Source organism: Aulonocara sp. 'chitande type north' Nkhata Bay, linkage group LG17 (genome assembly GCF_057382095.1).
Source record: "Aulonocara sp. 'chitande type north' Nkhata Bay isolate Kocher_YH1m ecotype deep benthic linkage group LG17, A_spYH_male_GT1.1, whole genome shotgun sequence".
Lineage (NCBI taxonomy): Eukaryota > Metazoa > Chordata > Actinopteri > Cichliformes > Cichlidae > Aulonocara > Aulonocara sp. 'chitande type north' Nkhata Bay.
The window spans coordinates 6,225,870-6,250,500 of NC_141360.1; the positions used below are offsets into that span (position 1 = coordinate 6,225,870).

General features: G+C 40.7%; 2 protein-coding genes across 6 annotated transcripts in view; one reads left to right on the top strand and one right to left on the bottom strand.

Annotated features, from left to right (window-relative positions):
• LOC147309537 (anoctamin-4-like) overlaps positions 1-24,631 on the bottom strand; it is a 54,285-nt gene that overhangs the window by 12,745 nt on the left and 16,909 nt on the right. For 3 of the 5 annotated variants that reach the window (XR_015125621.1, XM_086268504.1, XM_086268506.1), the window contains 14 exons: positions 15,577-15,777; positions 14,732-14,880; positions 14,419-14,568; positions 13,237-13,337; positions 12,554-12,598; positions 12,345-12,476; positions 12,018-12,124; positions 11,268-11,323; positions 11,011-11,132; positions 10,662-10,796; positions 9,514-9,610; positions 9,001-9,061; positions 1,266-1,348; positions 4-144 (listed from right to left, as the gene is read on the bottom strand). Coding sequence is in view for 4 of the 5 variants with exons in the window: in XM_086268504.1 (XP_086124630.1) it covers positions 4-144; positions 1,266-1,348; positions 9,001-9,061; positions 9,514-9,610; positions 10,662-10,796; positions 11,011-11,132; positions 11,268-11,323; positions 12,018-12,124; positions 12,345-12,476; positions 12,554-12,598; positions 13,237-13,337; positions 14,419-14,568; positions 14,732-14,880; positions 15,577-15,777 (1,580 nt within the window). In the remaining variant the exon portion in view is untranslated. Of the gene's footprint in view, positions 1-3; positions 145-1,265; positions 1,349-9,000; positions 9,062-9,513; positions 9,611-10,661; positions 10,797-11,010; positions 11,133-11,267; positions 11,324-12,017; positions 12,125-12,344; positions 12,477-12,553; positions 12,599-13,236; positions 13,338-14,418; positions 14,569-14,731; positions 14,881-15,576; positions 15,778-16,969; positions 17,099-21,902; positions 22,030-24,631 lie in introns of those variants that run through there. The other 2 variants (XM_086268505.1, XM_086268507.1) reach the window with 2 other exon arrangements.
• On the top strand, positions 7,229-8,703 carry LOC147309538 (uncharacterized). The gene is made up of 3 exons (XM_086268508.1): positions 7,229-7,370; positions 7,762-7,905; positions 8,160-8,703. The coding sequence occupies exons 1-3, from the start codon at positions 7,229-7,231 to the stop codon at positions 8,297-8,299; spliced, it is 426 nt and encodes a 141-aa protein (XP_086124634.1). The 3' UTR covers positions 8,300-8,703.

Here is a 24,631-nt window from a genome sequence, read left to right on the forward strand (position 1 = left end):
CACCATAAAGAATATTCCAGATGTGGAAACGATGAGGCGACTGTATTTGTCAGAGAAGGCCTGGTAAGGTTCAGGTTTTCCAGATATAGGGTTCATCCTCTCCTTCTTTGAGTATTTGGCCTCAAACTGCGGGCGTATTTCTTCCTGAAAGATAACAGACTACACATATGAGCATAAACTGCAGTAAGAAAGCACACATTTAGTTACTAGTTAGCAGCCATTTCTGCTGAGAAGTTTTTCACAGGATTGCATAGTTGAGGGTGCAAGTCACAGGCAGTATGAGGTATGTATTAACACAATCTTCACAGAAGTGGAAAGCGTAAGGACTCAACAGACTTCAGTTAGTGGGATAAATGACATGACATGTCAATGCAATTAGAAAAAGACTGAACAAGTACTACTTTTTTTAAAAGGGTTACCACGGAGAAAGCTTCTTCTTCAGGGTATCAGCACAAATATTTAATACGAACTGTGTAAAGCACAGATCATGGGTATCATGGGATGTACCACCAACAGATAGAGGAAGTCTCTGACGTCAAGAAATCCTACCAGCGGCTAGAAAAGGCCACAGAGGTTCTGATTATGGCAGCACAAGAACCGGCCCTAAGCACCAGATCTATTTGGGCAAGAGTCTAGCACAGCCAACAGGACTCAAACTGCAGGCTGTGTCCAAAGGTGCCTGACACATAGCAACAGGATATAATAGCCAAGCTGGGACAGTGTAGAGGCACAACCAAGTGGCTGCAAACCACCCTTATATCCTCAAGCTCTGACCAAAAGCCTGTCTTCTCACGTTACGTACAAAGCAGATTGAAATTCTGAATCACATTTACATCGAAAGAAGAGCAGCCTTCAAAGAACACATTCACTATCTATTATGTGATTGACAGATGATGGTTGGAGGTTGATACACAAGACAGGAGAGAACATAAAAACCCACAGAAATTACATTATGACAGCTGTGTGGGTCTTTAGTTTGTTCGTGCTTTCATTGTAGAGCTGCAGATTTTCAGTGACTCATAAAATGAACTGAGACAGACTTGACACAGGCTCTTAGTACACCATCTCCACCTTTTTAAATATATGCTTTGAGATTGACATGGACTGAAAAGGGTATGAGTAGGCCAACATTTCTTCAGGGAAGAAGTGCTTGTTCAAGAAAAAAAGAAATAACTAGAAATATAATTGACTATCTTTTCCCTCCTAATTTCTTTTCATACTATTTATTTATGTTAAAGGGAGCAGATAAGCTACAGGACTTTTACCTCCTCTTCTTCCCAGTCAATGAGGTCCCAGTCATATGCGAGGACAGCTCTGCGTCTCTTCCAGAACTCCAGGAAGACCGTTGCTGGAAGACATGAACAAAAAAGTTTGCATTGCGTCCTAAACAGTCCCCAGGATGGGATTATATGGCTCCTACCAAGCACTAATCAACTTTCTATTAAATTTCTTCTGTTAGATGATTCTTCTGTCATTATGTAAACAATACATTATTGATGAGCCCGTCATGTTTTTGCAGATAACATGCTTCAAATTTAGACGTACAAGTCTTAATAATGAAGAAATCGTCACAATCTTTAAATATTTGGCCTGATATTAATCAACAAGACAGATACTTGTAATAAAAAGCAAAGTGCATGGGTCAGAAAGCTAAGTCAAGCTTAAAGTCTGAGTTTTCTGTTAAACACATAACCCAGGCTTTGTAGTATGAAGCAAGTTCAGTATACTGAGGGCAGTTTTCCTGTATCTGGACTCACTTACCCTAAAATTGATGATCAGAAAAACTTTAGACCCTCCTACCATCCGTGCTTAGAAGACCAACAGGATTAGTAGTGTTATTTTCCAGAGAACTGATTGTTCAGTTGGTGCTGATTTCATATCTGCACATATTATTCCAATAATATGCTCCATATGTGGTTATTGTCTGGACCCCAGTTTCTTGTATGCGTACACATACTTGGCCAGTAAAGCACCACTTTCAAGACACAGAGATGGCTCAACCCATTATTGTAGTACACCCCTCAGATTCATCTTGTAGTTTTGGACTGCAACAACTTCGCTTGCTTAAAGCATGCTAGCAAGAATTGTGTCATGTTTCTGACCTGGCGTTTTGAGTTTATTCTGTATTTTTGAGTTTCTTATGTAAAGTTTGTGATTATAAGTTATTGTGTTAGTCTTATTTGGGGTCTAGTGGAGTTTTAGTTTAGCCATTACTATCATCTGTCTCCTTGTCTTTTGTGTCTTGTTTCTTGTCTAGTCTGTCATGTCATTGTCAAGCTTGTGTTGTCCTGTCTCTCCATGTTTCCTGTTTTATTTTGAAAGTCTTGTGTTTCTATATTCAGTGAGGTTTAAGTTTACTTTTCCCTCTGATGTCATTATGTTCTTTCTAATCAGCTGTTTCCCCATGTGTTTCCACTTCCCCTGCTCACTTCCTGTGTGCATTTAGTCTGTGTGTTTTCATTCATTTCTTTGGGTCGTTTGCTATGTTCATGCTATGTCATGTTTCTAGGTTTGTTTTTATGTTTTAATCTTAGGTCACCAAGTTTAGGTTATTGTTTAGTTTCGCCTTTGCCTCTTGTAATGTTTTCCGGCCTTGAATAAACGGCTTGTTCTTAGATAGATTAAAGATTTGTTTTGCATGTTTGTACTCGGGTCCTCCTCCTCACTCCACACAGTCAGCTTCTCAGCTAGACTGTGACAAACTGTAGAAGGACGCAAGAGCAAAAGCTGTTCTTGCTGGCTGTTGCAAAGAACCAGGTTGATAAAAGTAAACCAAAACAAAAACCTGACCAATTAGCCTAAAGATGCTCAAACTCGTAATAGAAAAATAAGAAAGTGCAGGTAAGTCTGCATTAGGGTAGCTTCTACAAATTATGCCTTTTTACAATACAGTGGTCCCTCGTTTATTGCGGGGGTTATGTTCTAAAAATAACCCGCGATAGGTGAAATCCGCGAAGTAGCCAACTTAATTTTTTTACAACTATTATAGATGTTTTCAGGCTGTTAACCTCCTCATGGCACACTTTATACACTTTTCTCAGACATGCATAAACATTTTCACACCTTTCTCTCTCTTTTAAACACTCTCAGAGCTCAAGCCTTCAAATAAGTCCAGTACTATACTGTAGAATGACACCAAAGGCACCCGCGGTTGCTTTTGACGGTGCAAAACGTTTCATCGACATTGTTGTGTTTGTTGGGGAGAAAACCTACAAACATACAGAGCAGCACTTCAGAGTCACACTGCTAGTGAAAGATTTATGTAAATTTAACAAGCTGAACACATTCTGTACTGTACAGGAGACACGGCATGAGATTGATTGACAATGGTCTACAGCCAATCAGGATCTAAAAAAACAAAACTAAAAAAACTAAACTAGCAAACAAAAAAAACATGGAATATTGCACAAAAAAATCCGCAAAACAGCAAGGCCACAAAAGGTGAACTGCGTTATAGCGAGGGACCACTGTATATATGTAATTTGACCAACTCTTTATATAAAATAGGCACAAAAGATGAAACATTTCAGCTTTTATTTGTTTAAATTTTAAAACATCACTAAATAAAAATAACGTGCATCACTCTCCGGGTAAGAGAATAGTGTTTTGGCCATTATTTTCTACACCACAGATCACAATGAAGTTTAAATTACTGACACAAACTGCCAACACTGGTTAATGAGTTAATCTTTACTATTGCTTCCGAGTTGATCTTGCACTGTGTAGGGAAATGCCTACTGGTCTTCTGGATCTTTATATATGCACTATTAAGTTAATCCTAACTGCAGAGTGGTAAATAGTGAGAGGTTGATATGATGCCCGTGTTATCCAACTGTGTTGAAAATGGCACGTGTCAAAGTGCTTTCTGATCCAGTGTTTACAATGCACGACAACTCAGAAACAGTGCTGAGCCATGGAAGTTAGATCCTGCTGAACAAAGTCCTCCGGATGGCTTACTTATTGCAGACGCTGCTCAGATCAGAGGCCTTCATCCTCAGTGTTTCAAACACAAGCTTTTCATTTATTTTCTCTGTCATGCCGTCTGAAGCTGCATAAGAGAAAGGTATTTTCAGAGCGAACACTCAGCTGTATGAGCAAACAGCAGGGGAGAGAACTTCTGAGGAACCTTAATGAGGGGATTTCAGTGGATTCTGTGCTGCAGTGAAACCCAAAAATTAATTCGGACAAGCGGCGAGAAGCAGTGGATGTAAGGTCAGTACATTAATGCGCTTTCTTTTTGACTTTTCTTTTAATAAAAATAGAAAACTGGTAATGTTTTTGCTGTATTTGCAGACTTCAAACAGTGCTCTGAGATGCCAGCGCAGCTGTGAAAACAGCTTTAGTATTCTACACTGGTTGTTAAACTTGGCAAGTGTTTTTATATGTGTAGTTCAATGTCTAATAAATGCAACTATGTGTATTCAGGAATTATCAATTATTATACAGAAATAAAAAAACTATTTTGTGGAGTTTAACTTTGTACTATTTAGAGCTCAGTTGGGTGCTTATTTGTTAATTACATAAGAGCTGGTTAACTTTGTTAGTTGATAAGATAAGGGACTAGGATTGCAGATTTCATTGTAGAGTAAAAATGTTGTAGCTCCCTATCAAGATCCCAGTGTCCTGTACAACACCATATTACTAACAGTTTTAGTTTTAGTAGGTTGTTTATAGAGGTTGTTTGCAGAACTATATTAAACGTAAACATCTTTAGTAGCAGGGAATGCCCTCTATCGATCTATCCATGCTAACTGGGTGACTGTTATTATGTCCTCTACTGAAAAGTGAATTATTTAAAGTGCCGCAGTTTTTACATTTTTTGCCTGTGCGAAGCTACACAATCAAAGCTGCCCCTTTCTTCCCGCAGCACAGATTAAATATACAAATTAAAGCAGCCAAAAGATAATCAGCAGTGATGTTTAGCACCTTGCTGTCAAGACTGTCGCTGCCTGTACTGTACCATATAATCTTCAGCAACACTTTAACATGTTAAAGTAAGACTTTAAACCTCATTTTTAACCGCTGTGTTGGACTATCACATTATTACTTCTGTGATAGGTGCATCCTAGGTGCACCTTCAGCAGCATTAGAAGGTGCACCTAGGATCATAGTCAGAATCTTAAACAGATAAAAACATGCCACATACATATGTCATCAGGCATTTTGTTTTCCCAGAGAGGAGCATTTGATTTACAGGCTTATTTATAGACAGCACAGCCCCACCAGCTGTGGGCTGCTCAGTTTAAATATCCATAGTATTGATACCAATGTTGGTATTGTTATCGGCTCGATACTAGCGAGACAGGATCAATGCTTTCGTTTGATTTTCTCCTCTAGGTTCATTAATTTGCTCAATCATGAATGAAAATGTCTGAATACAAGGATACTTTTGTGTTGACTCTCAGGTCAAGTCGTTACATTGTAGGTCTGTGAAAGTGCCAGTTGTAAAATTTGTGTAAAAACTGTGAAAGCTGTGTTTGGTTTTATTAAGTAACACAACAAAACACTCTAATAGTGGAATTAAAATTCAAAGACATGTAGGTGTATTCAGAAGAAGCATATTGAGGATAGATACTTCAAAACTTATAACAAATAAGCCGCTGTTATCCCAAAAAGTTGATTCAGTTTATCTGGACGTCGCGTTTTCAGTGGGAGAAACGTTTGATGTCTCAGGAGTATCGGAACAGTTGAGACGAATTTTCTCGAAAACACAGCGTCTCTGAAGCTTTTAAACCCCAAATCGCGCTGCGCTGCGATCCTTGGGGTGGACCAAAAATTGGTCCACCCCAAGGATCGGGTCCCCCAACACAAACAGAGTAACATAGTGTACGCTGTTAAGTGCCAGGATTATTGCCAGGATTTATACATCGGGGAAACCAAAGAACCTCTGACTAAGCGGATGGCACAACACAGAAGAGCTACCTCGTCAGGCCGGGACTCTACTATCTACTCACACCTACAGGCCAGTGGACTCTCATTTAATCCTGGACAGGGATTTAGGACTGGTCTGATGTGGGGAGTCAAGAAGGAGGGGGCCTAAGGGTACATCTGTCACCATCTTACAATGCTGTGACTGCAGCCATTTCCCAATTCTCTGTGAATGGTACTCATGGCCACTGATCAATGACCAATGGTCTTTGATCAGTGGTTATTGATCAATGGTCATGACAATTTGCATATTTATGATCAAGGAAATGACCTCACAGCCCATTGTTCCTTCAGTGGGCTGGTTTCAGTCATTGAAGGGCAAATGTACTGTTTATAAGATTGGGGAAACCTGCAGTCAGCTGAGACTGAAGCAGTCACTTGGATGAGTGACGAAACGTTTCTCCCTCTGAAAACACTAAACATCTGTGATAATGGTCCTGTAATTACGTGGTAATGGATCAATACCAAATTTTGCAGTATTGCATACCACTAAACCAAACTGTGCTCATCTGAAGCAACGCTCAAATTGTGTTTGCTTCAAACCTAACTAACTAGTAACTAACTGCTAGACCTACAACAAATCATTATCAGATTATCAAACATTGACTGAACCATGATGAGCTCTTTTACATGCCTCAGTGGCTCTCTATGAGGGTAAATGATCTTAGTAAATAACATCTGAATTCCTAATAAAAGCAAAAAAGACATTCCTACATAAAAACAGACTAGCCCAATGACGTCAGACACGACATCATCAGCACTATAAAATTCAGGAAATGGTTGATCGATAGACAATAAGTTTTTTCACTGAAGTTGTAGTTTACTAGGATGTCTTTGCATAAGAACTCCATGTGCTCAGGTTGTTTCTTAACTTTTTTTTTTTGTTTCATCATGCAGAGTAGACAATAGACAATGCCATGAGCCAGTTGGTACCAAAGTATGCAAATGACATCTACAAAAACTGGAAAAATCTGTATTAAAGAAAATCAAAGGAATCATTTTTGATCACATCGTGCCTTCCCAAGCAAGTTTTAAATTGCATTTTGAAAAGTTAAAAAGCCAGCGATTAGTTGAAAGGACGTGGTAGCTTGCTGTAACGCTGGTCTGAGCTTTTACAAGCTGTAGAGTATTTGTTTTCTTCTGGCAAATTTAACTTCTATATGAACGGATACTGAGCTTTCCTTTATTTAGTTATACACAGCTCACAAACACAAGTAACTCGTCCACCGGAGCTTTTAATTTAACTTCTTTTCAATGACAAGCTGGAATAAAATTCCAAGCCCAGCTGATCAAAATCCAAATGCCCGTTGTTTTGCCTTCACAGCAAATCTCCTGGAGCAATAAGATCTACCTGATGGGGCTCCTCCAGAACCAGAACCAGTCTCTGGTCTTTTCTCAACCAGAGGTCATCCACTTGGAGTCCACAGCACAACAATCAGCTGGTACTATAATATTTCCAATGCAAAAGAGTCCTGATTCTGTACAACTACTACAACTTCAGAAAACAAATAGAAAAATGAGATTTTGTTTGCACTGTTTTATTCAACAGTTCATTTGTACTCTTAGGCCCACCCTAGAAAACTATGAAAGTATCAATAATGACTTTGTGCCTCTTTGAACACTAAATGTAGGCATTATCTTTTATCTTATCCAATAATTAGTTCACGTTGAATGAAGCTACGCCTCATTTGTCTGTACATTGTATTTATGAAAGTAATCAATGGTAATTCATAATAATTATAAAGAAACAAAGGTCCAAGTTTTATTCCTGTTCTGTCAGTCTGATTTGTTAAAGCCTTTTTGTACCTCTTCCCTCCTTTTTACCCTCAACAGTAAACAACATTGTCATCGTGCTGTGTGTGTTGATCTTCATCCTCCAGCTGTGTTTAGCTCTGTTCTTCATGCTGAGATGTTTTAGATATGACAACAGAATACGAGAGGCTCTCAAACAGCCGACCGATGTTAAAAAAATCCTTGGTGAGCATATGTTGCTACTCTATTTTTTGTTCTTCCTTTACATAGGTACTCAAATTAAACACAGTTCAACAACATTTCTGATTATATATGTGAAGATCAATGTGCAGGAACACCTGTTAAAGATGGTACTTATTTTTAAACATCAACATTGTTTTGATATGTATCATTTTGAGTTTAAGCTGTTAGAAATGTGACTTTTGAGTAATTTTTCTTTATTTTGTGCATTTTTTGTGCTCCATTTTTCTGTCACTAAGGCATTTCTAAAGAGTCCAGGGATCACCTTTATGATGCTGCTGGTTCTTCATCACCTGCCGTGTCAGCAGTGGAGGAAAGTTATGAACAGCCCACAGGTTCCTTAAGTGCACCGCACATATACTGGGACCTTGTTCAGTAGTCACGTGTCTAACAGTTCAACCAGGCTTTTAAACAGTGTTAATGAAACTGTAAATGTCTGTTTAATCTTTTAAATATATAAAATTCGGAAATGTTTTGTTTTTAGAGTATTAATACTAATTGAAAAAGAAATACAAACGACTGATGTTACTGTGTAATGTGAAAATCTTTGATAATATATAAAATAGCTGAAATAGCTCTGTGTTGAAATGTTTTAGTGTCTTCAGCTATTGGCTGCTGCTTCATTCATTTTCAGTCCATTCCTTGTACGTGATGATTTTTAGGGGAATTAACTGGGGTTTTTTTTGTTTCTGTTGTTGTTTTTCAGTTAATTTTTATCATGTAAACAATATACAGAGAGTCATTTAGGAAAAAAAAAAATTAAAGCAGAAATCTATCCACCTATTTTGATCTGCTTTACATATCAAACAGGAGTGGGAACAAACAAGTGCACGTTTATTTAATCCTGAGGCTGAATGGAACAAAAGACAGCCAACCTGAATATAGTTAAAGAAGCCTAATTTCCATGTTCCCTGCAAAATACAAATAAATGAGGGATGGCTCAAGGCTTTTGCACAGTAATCTCTATCTTTTAGAAAACATCAGAAGAGGTTATCAGACAGTGCAGCAGCACAGCACTGTACGAACCTCATTGTTATGTGTTTCCCTGCTGCATTTTTCCAAAGTTCAATGTTAACTTACCCCACACAGCCATGAACACAGCAAAGAAAACAGTGGCCCCGTTGTCGAATAGATGGGTGACCTTAAAACGAAGACAAGATCACACATTTTTATGTCAAAAAGCAAATTTAGGAAAAATCTACACACCTGATTCAATGAGATGCATAAATGTCAAAGATTTTAGTGCCGGTTTATGTGCAGTTAGTATGTTCCTAAGAATACTTTTGGATGATAAAAATGTCATTTTCATCACAGTGTTTCCAAGTAGGATGAGATGATTGAAGGGTGAGAAACTGAGGACACTGCACATTCATTCATAAACTGGTAGCTTGTGAATCAAAACATAGGGCTACCCCAAAGCATACCCTCATTAATCTCTTTTTGATGATACTTCAAATATACAAATATTTCAATCCTACTGGACTCATTTAGTGATAGACAGCTTCTTAACACATATTTATTTAACTAACACTGAGATCGGCTACTATCACAAGTATCAGCTGCTGGGAACATTTCGTCCCCCTTTTCATGTACCTTGGCGTAGATGCAGCTGTCTGACAGTCTCAGGTAGGGGCAGTACTGGTCACAGATGGGGCACATGATGATGTCGTTGGCCTGGCAGATTTCTTTGCTGGACGACGACAAACAAACGACCAAAGCATTCAAGTAGGACAAGAATTATAACATCCAGCAAGAGACAAAGTCACAGAAAAACCCAGACAAACGCAAGTCTGAGTTCTCTTAAAAAATACAAGTGCAAAACGTAAGTGTGTGTGATCTCTGTTCAGGTAAATGAAATTATGTTCTTAAGAAAAGTCATTACAGAGAACATTTGCTTCTGTGTGAGATTTTTCAGCCAAAGAAGCCTGCGCACGTTTGATTTTCTGTTTCAGTTAAGCAGCATCCAGTATAATCACGTACAGGGGACAATTTCACACTCTGTTGCCTCATCTCAAATTGCAAATTACAGTTAGCTCCATAATCTGTTGGACAAACACACATTTTTTGTAGTTTTGCCTCCGTATTATCACTGCAGTGAATTTTAAATCAAACAGCCAGGATATGATTGAAGTTTTTGTAAACATAAACGTATATATAGTTTAAACGAAGAGGCTCCAAATTCATTTTAGTACTGACTGAGAGAGACAGCAAATACCTTAGGAGCAGTGTTGGTCAAGCTACTTGAAAAAAGCAATTAGTTGTTAATTACTGATTACTTCTCCAAGAAAGAAATCCTGTTACTTTACTGATGACTTATTTTCAAAAGTAATTAGTTACTTATTACTTATTTACATGCTACACAACAGACAACAGACCTTTCCACAATAAAGCAACAGACCTTTCAGCCCAATTCTATTTTTTCTGCATAATCATCACATAAAATTGAATGAAATGAAAAAGTCTCTTTTTAAAACTTGTTAGTTTTAATCTTCATGCATCAAGCAAACATTAAATTATATGCAACAGTCTTTGACTGAAATAGAAACATTTTCAACACATTATAGATCTAAATGTATCCAAATGTATGTAAAAATAATTTAACGTTTAGTCTGCTCTGCACACGAGGATTCGTGGAAAGATGCAGCAGTTTGAAGAAAATAATGCGTCTTCTTCTGTAGACGCTCAGAGTAAAGAATAGCAGGACACACATGTTTATCACTACAGAGAGGAGGTGTCTTTACCTGACCTGGCAGTGCTCCAGAGTGAAAAGCCCGTACAGAAATACCAGTAGGCCAACTAGAGCTGCAGGAAACAGCATCCCCGTGTACCAGCCGAGCCAGGCGAAGTACAGTCCGATCTTCTCTCCAAAATACCTCCTGGAACAACAGCCGAGCACAAGCGGAATGAGAAAAAACAAGTTTGTTCCCTCAGAATGGCCTCGAAACTACACCTGTATGTGGTAAAAGCTACACAACACATCATGATGTCTTAATTAAATTTTATGTAAAGATATTTCAGCTATCGCTACCTGATGATGATGATGTTCTCATTTCAATATACTTTCAGATCTAATTGTGTGCATGTAGTTACCTGACTAGATCCAGCGGCTGGTACTTGTACCAAACCCCCCACCAAGCCCAGCACTCATACAAGAGGTGCCGATGGTTGTCTGCTCCGTGCGTTCTGATGGAGTTTTTGCTGTGGTAGCTCCCCTGTTAAAGCATGCATATATATGTTTATGTACACATAGACATGATCTCTGTGTGTGATATAATATCACAGCAAAGAACTACTTCAAAACAGGTGGTGGAAATGAATGAGTGAAAGGTTTCTAGCAGCCAAATTACCTCATGAAGGGGGAAAGCTGCCTCGTATGAATTATTGCTCAAAAGACGATTAAGCCCTGCAAAAAAATTAATAAATAAATAAAAGAAAGAAAGAGAATCATTAAAGGAGTGAAGTCAGGTGGAGCCATACCGTTTCCGTGTTCACATTTAGAATTTACCGTGTGAATGCATAATCAAATCAAGCCTTGCATGAGAAGACGGGGTTTCATGCAAACACATTCATTAAAAACCTCATAAAAATTGAGTCAAAATTTTGCAGCTGGGGGTGTTTTACAGATATCGGCTGAAATTCTGGTCCCTGCAGAAACACCGTTTGAGCTAAAGAGGATTTTTTCATTGTTGTTGATGTAATGCCACAACTAACCACTGGGATAAAATCAGGAGAAATGCCTGTAAGTCTGTCATAAAAGGATTTTGAGAATTCATCCGGAGTTTTTGAGACAGCATGAGCTGCCATTTTTTATGGGCCTTGGATTAATATGCATCAGATAGGACTGTCTGGTGTTTTTTTTTTTTATAAAAAGGCATTGATAAACAGGAAATAGTAATATTAAAATGTTATAAAACCATATTTAAAGTCTGAAAACTTACACATAAGCTTAAAGTGTAAAAAAGAATGGAAACCAAATGGATTTCTTAGTCAAATATACGGTGCTTATATACAATAATATTCTGGTGCATTTTGTGCATTGATATGTATTTTTTTTAATTTATTTTTTGGTAATTTTCATTAATTCTACAGAATCTTACCCATCTTAGTTTTCCCCTCCTCATATTTGACCCGCTGCAGGATGTGGTGAACGATGCGACTTCTGGTGGCGTTGTTGAAAAATGTATCTTTGTTGTGGATGATGAAACTGGAGTGAAACAAACTGGTTAGAACAAGTCTGTCTGCCCTGACTGATAGGTTTTTTGTATATACGTGCACATATGTAAGTGCAAAAGTGTGTTTTACACTGTGCACCAATTTGCATATAAGAGGCTAAAGTACAAAAGAGGGAATGGAAATGCACCAGCTGGCGGTGTAAGATTAAGTTCAAAAAGTCTCTCGGGGTGAAGCATTCCTCAACAACTCACTGATGGATCCTCGATCGACTGAAGGGGGCGGTAAAGCTCTCGTTCTCCTCCAGGTCGGGCAGCCTGTCATTGTCGAACTTCATGGGCTTGCGGGGAAGCCAGCCGCGGAATTTGTTGATGCGCTTCTCCATCCTGCAAGAGAAGCTTCTGTTGAAGCTGCAGCAGTGGGGGTTTGCTTAGTCCACTTACACGTTGCCATGGACACTCACCTGCTCATAAACTTGTGCCGTCGGTGCATGTAGAAGATTTTCCTCCTGGAAAACGGAATGTTGATGAGAAGAGAAGAAGAAATTCATTCAGGATGCTATCACTTGATAATTAATTCATTAAATAAATAAATACAACCTTACAACCAATTTGGGCTTCCATCTATTCAACAGTGCAATAAATTCCACAGAGCTTAAAATTACTGTGTGCACTGGGTTTTAAGATATTTTTATAGAAATAAGCTACAACTTTCAGCTAATGGATCTCATTAAGTGTTAAGTGTTGTTTTAATGGTGATTTTATATTACCGTGTTAAAACAGTGGGGCATCATCTAGACAGAAATGGAACAGGGCAGCCAACATAAAACGAAGAGCTTTTTTGCTTTTTATACTGTATCTTCATGTATGTTTGAATAGTAATTATTAAATATTATATTTATAGAGTGCATAGTCACCTCAGGGTGCTTTATATTGTAGAGTAAAGACCCTAAATGAGGGAGCACTTGGTGAAACTGGGAAGGAAAAACTCAATTTTTACAGGAAGAAACCCCTGGAAGAATCAGGCTCAGTGATCTGTTGGGGTTACATTACACTACATGCAAATAACTTCTGTTTGTGTACAAGAAAATTCGACAGGGCAGCTTTAATTATTTTCACATTAGCATCATTAGAAGTTTTGTCTAACCTGAAAGGCATGCGAATGTTCATGAGTTCTGCATAGCGACAGAGAACATCCCATGGTGCATGAAGCTTCAAGAAGATCACATCACTGTTTGTTAACGAGGCCTGTAATGAAGTCAAACACACATAAATATACTATACCGTTTTATAATATGTATATATATATAAAGCAGAATTTATTTTTTAAAGGGAAGAGCTACAAAATATCTCACTGCAGGCTGTTGAGCATCTGCTCTTTTCCTCACCTGTTTGTACTTCCTGACTGTGTAGGAGTCTGTCTAAGGGTACATGAATCAGAAGCTAACTGCAGAGACCTAAAAATAACTAAATGACTCCATGCAAGAAATACACACAAGTGGGCTGAAGGTTGAAGGAGACAACAACCGTCGCCTTCCGCTGCGCACTCTAGATAATGACGATCTTGGCGGTACAGCATCAGCAAACAGAGCTGAGGTTAACACACAGCATCACAACATCCACCTTCTCCATTCTATCAAGTGACACTTTTGCTCAGTGAGAAGCAGCAGCAGGGAAAATTGCGATCGGCACATTTGATTTTGCTCTACGAGTGCTGAACGTCTCGACAGCCCCCAGCTGTCAGACCTGGCACAAAGGCTTTGAGCATTTTAAAATTCAACACTTCGGCCATTTAGATTACATGCATAATAGGGCTGTGCATTAAATAACTTCCTCACATAAAATGGTATCGCTGTTGAGCGAGACTCACAATAAATGCAATTGCAGGTTGGCTGAAGAAGCTGGTTCTCTGTCAGCACCGGAAACTATCGAGCTTCTCGTTTACTTTGGAGTCATCGCTTTTTAAAGAACTGGACTACGTTTGCTTTGCTAATGTCCTGTGATTATAAGAATTGCTCTTGAACAATAGATATATGGCCGAAGAACGAATTGAGTGCTACATTGCTGACCTCCAAAACAAATTTTAAAATACGGTATATCATAAATGATTTATAATCCAAAGTTTGCCTCATTCATTGACTGGGTCTATTGTTTGGATTTTGCAAACCACAAGGAGATGCTTCAGAATAATTTAGGTCACATTGCTTTTATTGTTGCTGTCAAAAAAAGAAAAGGAAAAGGTCTTAGAAACTGTTTTACCTGCAAAGCGCAAAATACTAGAAAGGATTAGTGAATGGTTAACAAACACTGTGCAAGCCAGCTATTTTACCTCCTTTTCCATGTGCAGGCCCTCTGCACGGATGTTCCGTTCAAATACTTCCCTTTTCTCTGACTGTGAACTGGATTTCCTGTAGACCAGGATGTAATCGATGCGGCTCTTTCCATCACTGAAGCAAAGGCCACTGGACTTACTCCTCCCCTGAGGCCACGCAGATAAAGAGAGTCAGCAAAGAATAGCAAGTAGCCATTTAGAGGAACCGTTATCTCTGCTGTTTTGACTCAGTTATTGTCTATTATTGACGATGGATGGATGAATAAGCAAACATTTGGCTGTCGGTGATTTGTTTATTTTCACCGCTGACCTCTGGGAGACCTGCACTGGACTTTGTGTTGTCATCAAGGATGCTGCTGTGGGTGCCCTGGTTCTGCAGAGTGGAGTCGTCGTCTCTGGACGGGCTGCTGATGCCACCTGACCTTTCTCGTTCAAGAAGCACGTTAACATCCTTCACAACTGGAGAGTAAATGGAAACGAGAATAGAATCCAAGCTGACTAACTTTTAATCCAGTAAAAATGCTGACTCTTCTTCTGTTCTTATTCAATAACTGAGCAATCATAAGACAGCTAAAGAAAACCTTTTCATCCCTTATTATTTTTTAGCTATAAAAATCCAAAACAATGAGCTAAAAAGCTCAAAAACATCAACACGATCGTAGTGTTAGAAGTTTTTCTCCGGGATAGAATCAGCTCTGCTTCAAATTCTACTTTTAAGAACTATAGAAACCACAAGTGGCATCTTCAGACACAACAGGAGCTGATTATTCAAGAGCTTGTATGAGAGGAAAGGGACTTTAAATTAAATTCCAATTCAAATGGCTTTTGATTCTTTCACGATGCTCTGTACTGTATCTAACTCCTTTAATTAATCTGTGTTGTCGCAAAAAGCAAGTATGTTGGCAGAGAGCAGAGAGGACTATCGTATTTTACTATTTTTATATCAGGTAAAGGGGAACAACTCTAAATACAGTAATTGAAAATGCCAACAACCTGCACGCAAGTCTGAAAAAGTTTCTCTGAGCAGTGATGGCCTTTTATTAGCTGATGTAAAGGTATTCATTAGAAAGACCACAATGCTGTCAGCTAAACTTGCTGGGAGAAAATAAGCTGAGCGAAGTCGACATAAATGTAGTTGCTGCTGGTGGTGCTCACCCAGTGGAGGCACATCATCTTGAGTGCTGGAATCTGGGGCTGTGGCCAAAGATTCCTCCATGATGTCTTCTTCCCCACAGGAGGGGAAGGTGAGAGGTCTGTCTGCTGCCCGGTAGCCAGAGGCCGAGGGCTGCAGCTGGACTCTGTGTCGGCGGAGGCTCTGGTGCTGGAGCTCAGACCCATGTAGAGATAAACTTGCACCTGTAAGGATACACAGCACGTTACTGTCGTTTTTTGTTTCCTTTTAAGAGATAGCAATTAATCTTTTAGTGCTTATTGTTATCTTTTTCCATTTACTTGCTCTCGCTTAAGACACAACAGAAAGTCTAGTAATAAACTTGCGAGCAACTGGTCGAGTATTGACCGTGTCATCTGGACTTGGAACTATTGTGACAGTGAACATGAGAAGACTTTCTGTCAGAACGTCCCCCAGGTAAAGCTTTCTCACTAACTACACGGTAATGGCCATCCATGCAAGAAGAATACATCAAGACCAAAGACCCGAAGCTAAACGTGAGTCATCCCAAGGAATAAATCAACAAAAATAATCAGGGCCAGGCAGGCAAAACTTGCAAACTTGCAATTACTCTGCACACACACACACACACACACACACACACACGCGCGCGCGCGCACGCACACACAAAAGTCACAAGGGCCCCTCCAGCCAGCATCATCTGACAGCCTTGCAAAAACACAGTTAAAGTTATTCTAGAAATGCCAGAGACCATGTTGACTTCACTAACAATGCCCAAGTTGACTGGTTATAAAATGTTAACTATTAACTCCTAAGCTAACAAGTCAACTGCTGGTGTCCCAACTGTGACTTCTGCCTGTGCGCACTTGACTTGTTCACATCATGGCCAGTAGAGCTCGACACACACAAGGCTGCTCAGCTAGCTAAGTTAACTAATGTTGAACTTCAAACAAATTAAATGTTTCTACGTATATTTCACTCGCAGTTAAGGCTAGATTACTTGACTCAAACTCAACTTAATGTATTTATAAAGCACATTTTTAACACATTGTTAACAACCGGCACCAAAACCCTGTTCAAAAGACAAAATAGATTTAAAAAAACAAACAAACAAAAGCAAAAAGCACAAAAGGGAATAGATACGAAATGACTTAAATACATTTTAGTAGGTGCTTAATACATGAAGCTGAAAAAGTGAGTGAAGACACAATGAGCAAGTCCGATTCAAATGCCAGTGAGTAAAAATGAGTTTTAAGTCCAGTCCAGGCTGGATGGAGCAGATTTGACTGGGAGGGGAATGCTGTTCCACAGTTTGGAGAATGCTCTCTGAGTTTCAATTTAAAGTGGAAAACAGTCAGAAGCATCTGATCAGCTAACCGGACGAACAGACAAAGAGTTTTCGTTAGAGAAAATTACCTTTTCTTTTCCTTTACTGTAGATGTAGAGCAGGTTAATCTCACTCACATATGCTAGAAAGTTTTCCAAGTGGTCACTCTGGGTATTCCAAAAAACAACAACAACAAACCCCCTCTGCAAATAAAATAAATAAAACTTTGTTGTAAAAGAAATATTTTTAAAACTACAGCTTCACAGGCAATCAAGACTGTCTTTTCTAAATCTTTAATCCATGGAGGTTTTGACATCTACAAAGGTAGCTAGAGTTTAGTGTAGAGTGGAAAGGAACAGTCCCTAAGAGGAAATGCTGATGAACAGCCGTGCTGCACATCATACAAGGTGTAAGCCAATGGGTAGAATGCAATAAATGCTGAAGACGTAGACAGAGATTCCCACTATACAAACACTTTCCTTGAGTTTTTGCTGAAGCGTAACAGCAAAATTTAAAAGGAAGACAAAAACAGCAGGAACAGATGTACAGCAACAGATAATATGGCAGAGGAAGCTGTGTGAAAATTAGAGGGAAAAAAAGAAAAAGCACAGCTCTGTAACTTCTATCTCCTTAGCAAAGATTAACCTTGAAAGACCCTCCAAAGATAGACACTCTACATGGCAACACATATGCTAATTGGAGCTATTGGTCAACTAGACTGTGCCCGTCTGGGAGGGAGAAATTATTCCAAGCTTAGCATAAAACGAACAATCTAAACAGGTCTGTGTCTCTTACTTTCAGTCCTCTGGAGAGTGAGAAGACTTCGAGAGAGGGGGTTGGCTGTCTTGAAGGTCTGCATGGTGAATTTACGTTTGTGATAGCAAAGGTGACTCAGCTAAATTTTTCTGCTGAGCGGTGGTAAGAGGGACAGAGATATAGAGGTTGGGGAGTCGTCCCAGCCTTTAATCAGCCGTTGATGCTTTGGAACATTGGACTCCATGGACGAGGCTAATAGAAAGATGATCAATCTGATACTAGTGGAAAACAGGGTGACCAACTCAACCTGCAACCTTCAGAGAGGGCACACTGAAAAAACACTTTATTTATTCAAAGAAGATGAATAAAGTTTAATCTCAAGATTTGAGATTAAAAGTTCTTCTATGGAAACTCATTTCTGCCAGTAAGTGAAAAAAGATCAAATTAATCACGAACTTTAAAGAGTGTATGAATATTTACGACCTTTTACGCTTCATTTAAATTGAAAAACTGAAATAAAGTCCTAATTTTACTATTCTTTTCCTTTGATGTCATACGTATATTGTACTGTGCCTGGGTGTCTTTGGAGGAGTCGGACTCAAGCACACATAATCTGTATTCAGGAGGGCGTGCATAAAAATTAAGTGAAACAGTCGCAACATATGGATTGTGCTTTGCTCACAACAAAATTTAAAGTTTGTTCAATACCTGAACGTATTCCAGTTTTGTATCAGTTTAAATTGGTGTACTTTTCTACTGTGTAACATGCACAGTTAAAAAAAAACCAATTATAGTTTTTAATGGAAAAATTATTATTATTATTGTTGTGTTACTGGTGGAAATTAGCTTCCATAGTTCTGACATGAGAAGCTTTTTTAGCATGTTATTTTCAACTCTTAAACCCAGGCAGTATGTGATGACCTCGTACACTTCCCGACCCCGTTTCCTCAGCACCCTCAGCACTGCAACGCTGCTCTCGTTAATGGAAAGGAGAATTGCTTACTATAAATATTGGCTCTCGGAGGACTGAGACACCAGATATTAGCCTACATTGTGCTGTCTTGCCAGGCAGTGGCCAGTCAAACAATGTATTCATCAATCTTTAACAACCTTATCGTGCTTCTGTAACCCAAGCCACAACTGAGGTCACATGGTACTAAAGCTTTGGGTGTACACACATCTGTTTTTCTTAAACTCAATAAAGCCACACTTCAGCAGTGGCACTGTAGATTATTTCCTTTTCCTCTTTAATTTTGAACATCCAAGAAAAATGCATCTTAAATTTTTTCAATTACCAGATGAAGAATTTGTTAATTCTATTTTAAGATTTTATATAACATGCCATTACATGCAGCCTAGTCTTGCAAGTTGTTGCTTTATTATTTATTTTATTCTCACTAGTTTTGTATGCATAATGCAGTTTTTTTGTATTAGAAAAAATATATGTTGTGTCAGGTTTTCTCATAAAGTATTACCTGTGCCACATGTGCTCACTTACTATAAACTATATTCATACTCTTAATGTAGTTTTAATACTTGTCAACTCGTAGTAGTTGTATCAGGAAAATCACTGGGGTTGGATGTGGCAGAAAACCATACACACACCACATGTATGCTATTGTTCCTTTTTGTGGTTTAACCTGTGAAGGACAAAAATGTAAAGAAAATTCTGCATCAAGCCTTGCAGTCATATTGTTTCTGAATGACATTACGGTGGTTACCATTGCTGCCTCACAGCAAGGTCCTGAGTTCAAATCCACCAACTGTGTGGAGATTGCATGTTCTCCCTGTGGGTTCACTCTGGGTACTCTGTCTTCCTCCCACATAACAAACATGTGCTTAGTGGGGTTAGGTTAATTGATTTTTCTAAATTGTCCAAGCTGTGTTAGACTTGTCCAGCTTATACCTTGCCCTATAACACCTGGGATAGACTCCAGCCCCCTTCGCCCCCCTGTGAGCCTGATAAGGACAAGTGGCTGGAGTGACAGCTACAGTATGTACATTTTGTTATAAAAGCAATGTCTACACACGTTTTATGTTAATCAGACTCTAGACTCTAGACACTCCAAGAAATAACTCTTTAAATGAACTTTAAAATAATCACAGAAAGGTATTTTGACATTTATAAATGGCTTTCTCTTAGCATTAAGTACTTTTGCAGGACTACTCTAATTTGGAAAGGTTGGATTAACTCAATTTAATTAAATTGGACTCAACTGCAGTATATAAGTTGATTCACAATTAATGAATTAAGTTGGTTCAACTCAAGTACATTAAGTTGGAACAACAGAATTGCATAATGCTAAAATAAAGCAATTTAAGCACGTGTAAATCCTTTCCTTTGGATAAGAAATGACTAAAATACATACTTGCCTCTATCAGTGCGCCCCAGGGTGGCTGTGGTTACAATGTAGCTTGCCATCACCAGTGTGTGAATGTGTGTGTGAATGGGTGGATGACTGGTTGTGTAAAGCGCTTTGGGGTCCTTAGGGACCTTAGGGACCCCAAAGCGCTTTACACAACCAGTCATCCACGCTATACAAATACAGGCCATTTACCATTTACATTTTAATAGGTGCTAAACACATGAAGCTGAAAAAGTGAGTGAAGACACAATGAGCAAGTCCGATTCAAATGCCAGTGAGTAAAAATGAGTTTTAAGTCCAGTCCAGGCTGGATGGAGCAGATTTGACTGAGGGGAATGCTGTTCCACAGTTTGGAGAATGCTCTCTGAGTTTCAATTTAAAGCAGAAAACAGTCAGAAGCATCTGATCAGCTAACCGGACTAACAGAACAAGAGTTTTTGTTAGATATTTCCGTTTTTATTCCTTTACTCTAGATGTAGAGCAGGTTAATCTCACTCACATGTGCTAAAAAAGTTTTCCAAGTGGTCACTCTGGTTATTGCTAGTTAGCGCTTGTGGAGAAATTATATATTGTGGAGGTAAACACAGACGACACGAGAGCTCTCGATAAACACTGCTCGTTTATTACTCATCACCACAGAACTGAATACTTTCCCTCCAAAACACAGCAACAACACTTCCTGAGAACTGGGTGTGAGTGGAGCCCTCCAGTGGTCCACGGGTGGGCCAGCAGGGCGGCGTTTGCCAGCGCGGTCTTGGCCCCAGAAAATGCCTGGATGCGTTCAGGGGGCCAATCAATCGTGTCCTTAGCTGTTTTACCCTTCAAGGCAGCATAGAGAGGCTGCAGCAGGTGCGCAGCTCTGGGGAGAAAGCGGTTGTAGAAATTGACCATCCCCAAGAACTCCTGCAGTGCTTTAACGGACGCAGGATGCGGAAAAGCCGAAACGGCCCGGACCTTGTCTGGCAACGGAACCACACCGTCAGCGGAAATGCGGTGGCCCAAGAAACCCAGAACCGGCAAGCCGAACTGGCACTTGGAGGGGTTGTGTGTGCCGGCAAGCACTGGAAAACCTGATGCAGATGGGACGCGTGCTGACTCTCAGAGCAGCTGGCCACCAATATATCGTCAAGGTACACGAAGACGAAAGGCAGCCCGCGCAAAACAGAGTCCATCAACCGCTGAAAAGTCTGGGCCGCGCCTTTCAGGCCGAACGGCATGCGCAGAAATTCAGACAGTTCGAAAGGGGTAATAACGGCAGTTTTGGGGACGTCTTCGGTGCGCACGGGAACCTGGTGTTACCCCTGCACCAAGTCAATTTTAGAAAAAATCGAGGTGCCGGCGAGGTGGGCGGAAAAATCCTGGATGTGGGGAATGGGGTAACGGTCGTTCTCCGTGACATTATTCAAACGGCAAAAATCCCCACACGGCCGCCACCGACCGTCTGACTTGGGCACCATGTGTAGCGGAGAAGCCCAGGCACTATTCGAGCGCTGCACTATGCCGAGGCGCTCCATTGCGGCAAACTCTTCCCGAGCGACGAGAGTTTCGCGGGGTCGAGGCGCGTGCGAACACTGGGGGACCGACCGTCGGAATATAATGTTCAACCCCGTGCTTCGTTGCCGTGTTTGAGAAATTAGGAACAGTCAGTGAAGGGAACTCCAAGAGCAAATGCTGAAAAACATTCCCTGAAGTCACTACATTAGCCCGATTCAGGGGATCGATGGCACGAGTGAAACAGGGTATTGAAGAAAAAGACAGTGCATCGATTAAGCGTCTGTTAGCGACATCGACCAGCAGTCCGTGGGCACAAAGAAAATCGGCGCCCAAAATAGGTACAGAGCTAGCGGCAACAACAAAGGTCCATTGGAAATCCCGACCATGAAAACAAACAGTCACGAACCTTTCCCCGAACGTTGCGATGGGAGAGCCATTAGCCGCAACAAGCTGCGGTCCGCAGCCCGCTGCTAAACTGTCGGCTCCAGACGGGGGAAGGAGGCTCTTCTGGAAGCCAGAGTCGACCAGGAAACGTCTCCCAGAGGGCGAATCTTCTATGAAGAGCAGTTTTTCTTTGTCGGCAGCGGTTGCGGCCGCTACAGCGCGCTGGCGGGGTCCATGTCCCAGGGTCGGAAAAGCGCAAGGCGGGAGGCAGTGGCGCGCTCCGGCGCCAAAACGCCGATGGTAGAAACAGAGGTCCCGTCCGTGGTGTCGCTGTGCCGTGATCTTTGCCGTCAGCGAAGGATCGGGTACGTCGTGGCAGGTCAGCGGGGAAGTGGAAGGCGCCGCCGGCGAGGCTGGAACTAGGTCGTGATCGTGGAAAGTGCGGGTAGCCAGGAGAATACGATCCGCGTCCTCAGCCAGGGAGCGATAATCCTTCGTGCCCAGAAGCGGAGAGTTGGCGAGGCCGGCTCTCACGGCCGCCGCCGGCTGTCGGAGGAAGATGTGGGTGAAGAGGAATCCCCCGTCGTCCGGTCCAAGCCCGTACTTCCCTCGGGTGGGTGGGTCCCGGAGGAGAGTCAACGCACGACGGGTGGCTAGCGGGTTGAGAGAAGCCACCACATGGTGATATTTAGTGTCGTCAGCCGAGATGCCACGAAGGGCGAACTGAGCCTCCACGTGCACGAACCACGACGGGGGGTCGTGAAGCCAAAAGTCCGGCAGCTCGAGCGCCACAGCAAACGTAGCTGCAGCTGGAGGCAGAGGGCTGGCGGCTGCTGATGCATCCAGAGCGGAGTCGGTGCCACCATCGGACTGCAGCATGTTCGAGTCAGGGGTCACCAATGTGGAGGTAAACACAGACGACACGAGAGCTCTCGATAAACACTGCTCGTTTATTACTCATCACCACAGAACTGAATACTTTCCCTCCAAAACACAGCAACAACACTTTCTGAGAACTGGGTGTGAGTGGAGCCCTCCAGTGGTCCACCACAATATCTTCTATAGCCTGGAAATACCTTAATGTCCACCAAGAAGAACTGAAATGTAACAATCTTTATTTGTCCGACTCAGCTTTGGTGCAGCACCTCAGTTCATCCTGAACCATGCTGCTTTAGCTCCACTTCCTTTAAGGCCTCCTTCACTTCAAGCCAGCTTTCTTTCAATTGGTTGCCGTAGCAAACAAAAGGTTTAAGCATCAGGTTGGAGGGGCTTCGGTGCTCACTGCCAGAGCTGAAGCTAGTTTGGTTCATTTTAGGTTACTTGTACATACACTGACCTGATTATATGAAACTTTAGCCATGTTTAGTACGACCAGCCACCATTGTAACAAAACGAATAGTTTCATGCTAATGCAGGTCATTTTTCCGAACTGATTGCTACTTTCCAACCACACAAGCTTGAACTAAAAATAGCTGATCACAGTTATGTTAAAGTTACCTTGCTGTGACTTTTTCACTGCGATATGCTGAGGGTCATTAAATGCTTCATGATGACATAATGACAGTTTGAACAAAAGCTGAAAAAAAGACACCAGCAGTGGAATGGTGCAAAACATTAAGCGAGAAATTGTCTGCGTCTGAAGAAAATTCATTAAACTGTGTAAACTGATGTAACACTGGAGCTTCACGTGGTCACTCAAACAGGTCTTTATTGATTTTGAAGATGCAAAAGTGACACATAAATCTGGATAGCCTGTTTGAATAACTTCAAACAACCTCGGTTTGATTATGTATTTTATTTTCTGCATTTTTAGTGTGGTGAGCCTTCTCTGTTAACATAATATCATTCCACTGTGTCAGTTTGAGCAGCCCAAATACTTGGATGTCGTATCAATAATTTAAACTTGTCTGCTAAATAGTTTGGAGTCAAGATCTCCGGTATTTGAAGCAAGTAAGTCATCAAAATTAATGTGAGGAGAAGTAGGCCATGCTTGTTATTTCAGTGTTTTATGGTCACATCTGTGGACACACCACGAGATTTAAGCGTCCATGTTTTTTTGCCATTGTGTTTAGATTACTGTTGTGACCCGTTCACTGGCTTTGATAATCTCTTTCAGACTTACACCAAGACTTCTAATGTCTTTTAGTAAGCAAACTCACCTTATTCTTACTTTATGTGCCTGACCTTGAGTCCCAGTTGATTAGAGAATTAGTTTTGAAATGTTACATGCAGAGGAGTAAATGGACACAATTTATCTTAACTTGGTCTTAAATACACTGGAAAACGCAGTGTGTTTAGAACCTATTGAAGACTGGGGTGGTGGTCATATTAAAAAAGAGCATAACATTACTATTACACAAGAATATTTAAAGATTTTTTCTCCAGTGAAAAAGGAATTCTTCTTCTCTTCTAGTTGCTTAAAACACTCAACAGTGCGGCTCCATTTATAACACAACACAACATGGAGATGACAGCTCACGCTGATAGGAGAAGAAAGGTGTGTGTGTGTATGAATGTGTGTGTGTGTGGGGGGGGGTTAATGGGAAATGGGAGGGAGGGAGGGGGTGTGTGTGTTGTCAAGGGGGATTAGGTGTCAGTCACCAGTTAGGAGGGATTGTTTGTTCTAGCTGGATGCGCGAATCATACCCAGGGGCGCATTTTCTCCCTAGCAGCCAAGGGATGGAAATTTTTGCACCTGCCGAGCTGCTACTGGTGCCCAGTCACCACAGTCACAGCAAACACACACTCATA

Bases quoted from the DNA above. Each gene is read 5' to 3' on its own strand.
- LOC147309538 (XM_086268508.1), top strand. From the start codon at position 7,229: ATGCCCGTTGTTTTGCCTTCACAGCAAATCTCCTGGAGCAATAAGATC. The intron at 7,371-7,761 runs GTACTATAATAT...TACCCTCAACAG, and splicing joins CACAGCACAACAATCAGCTG to TAAACAACATTGTCATCGTG. The intron at 7,906-8,159 runs GTGAGCATATGT...TCTGTCACTAAG, and splicing joins CGATGTTAAAAAAATCCTTG to GCATTTCTAAAGAGTCCAGG.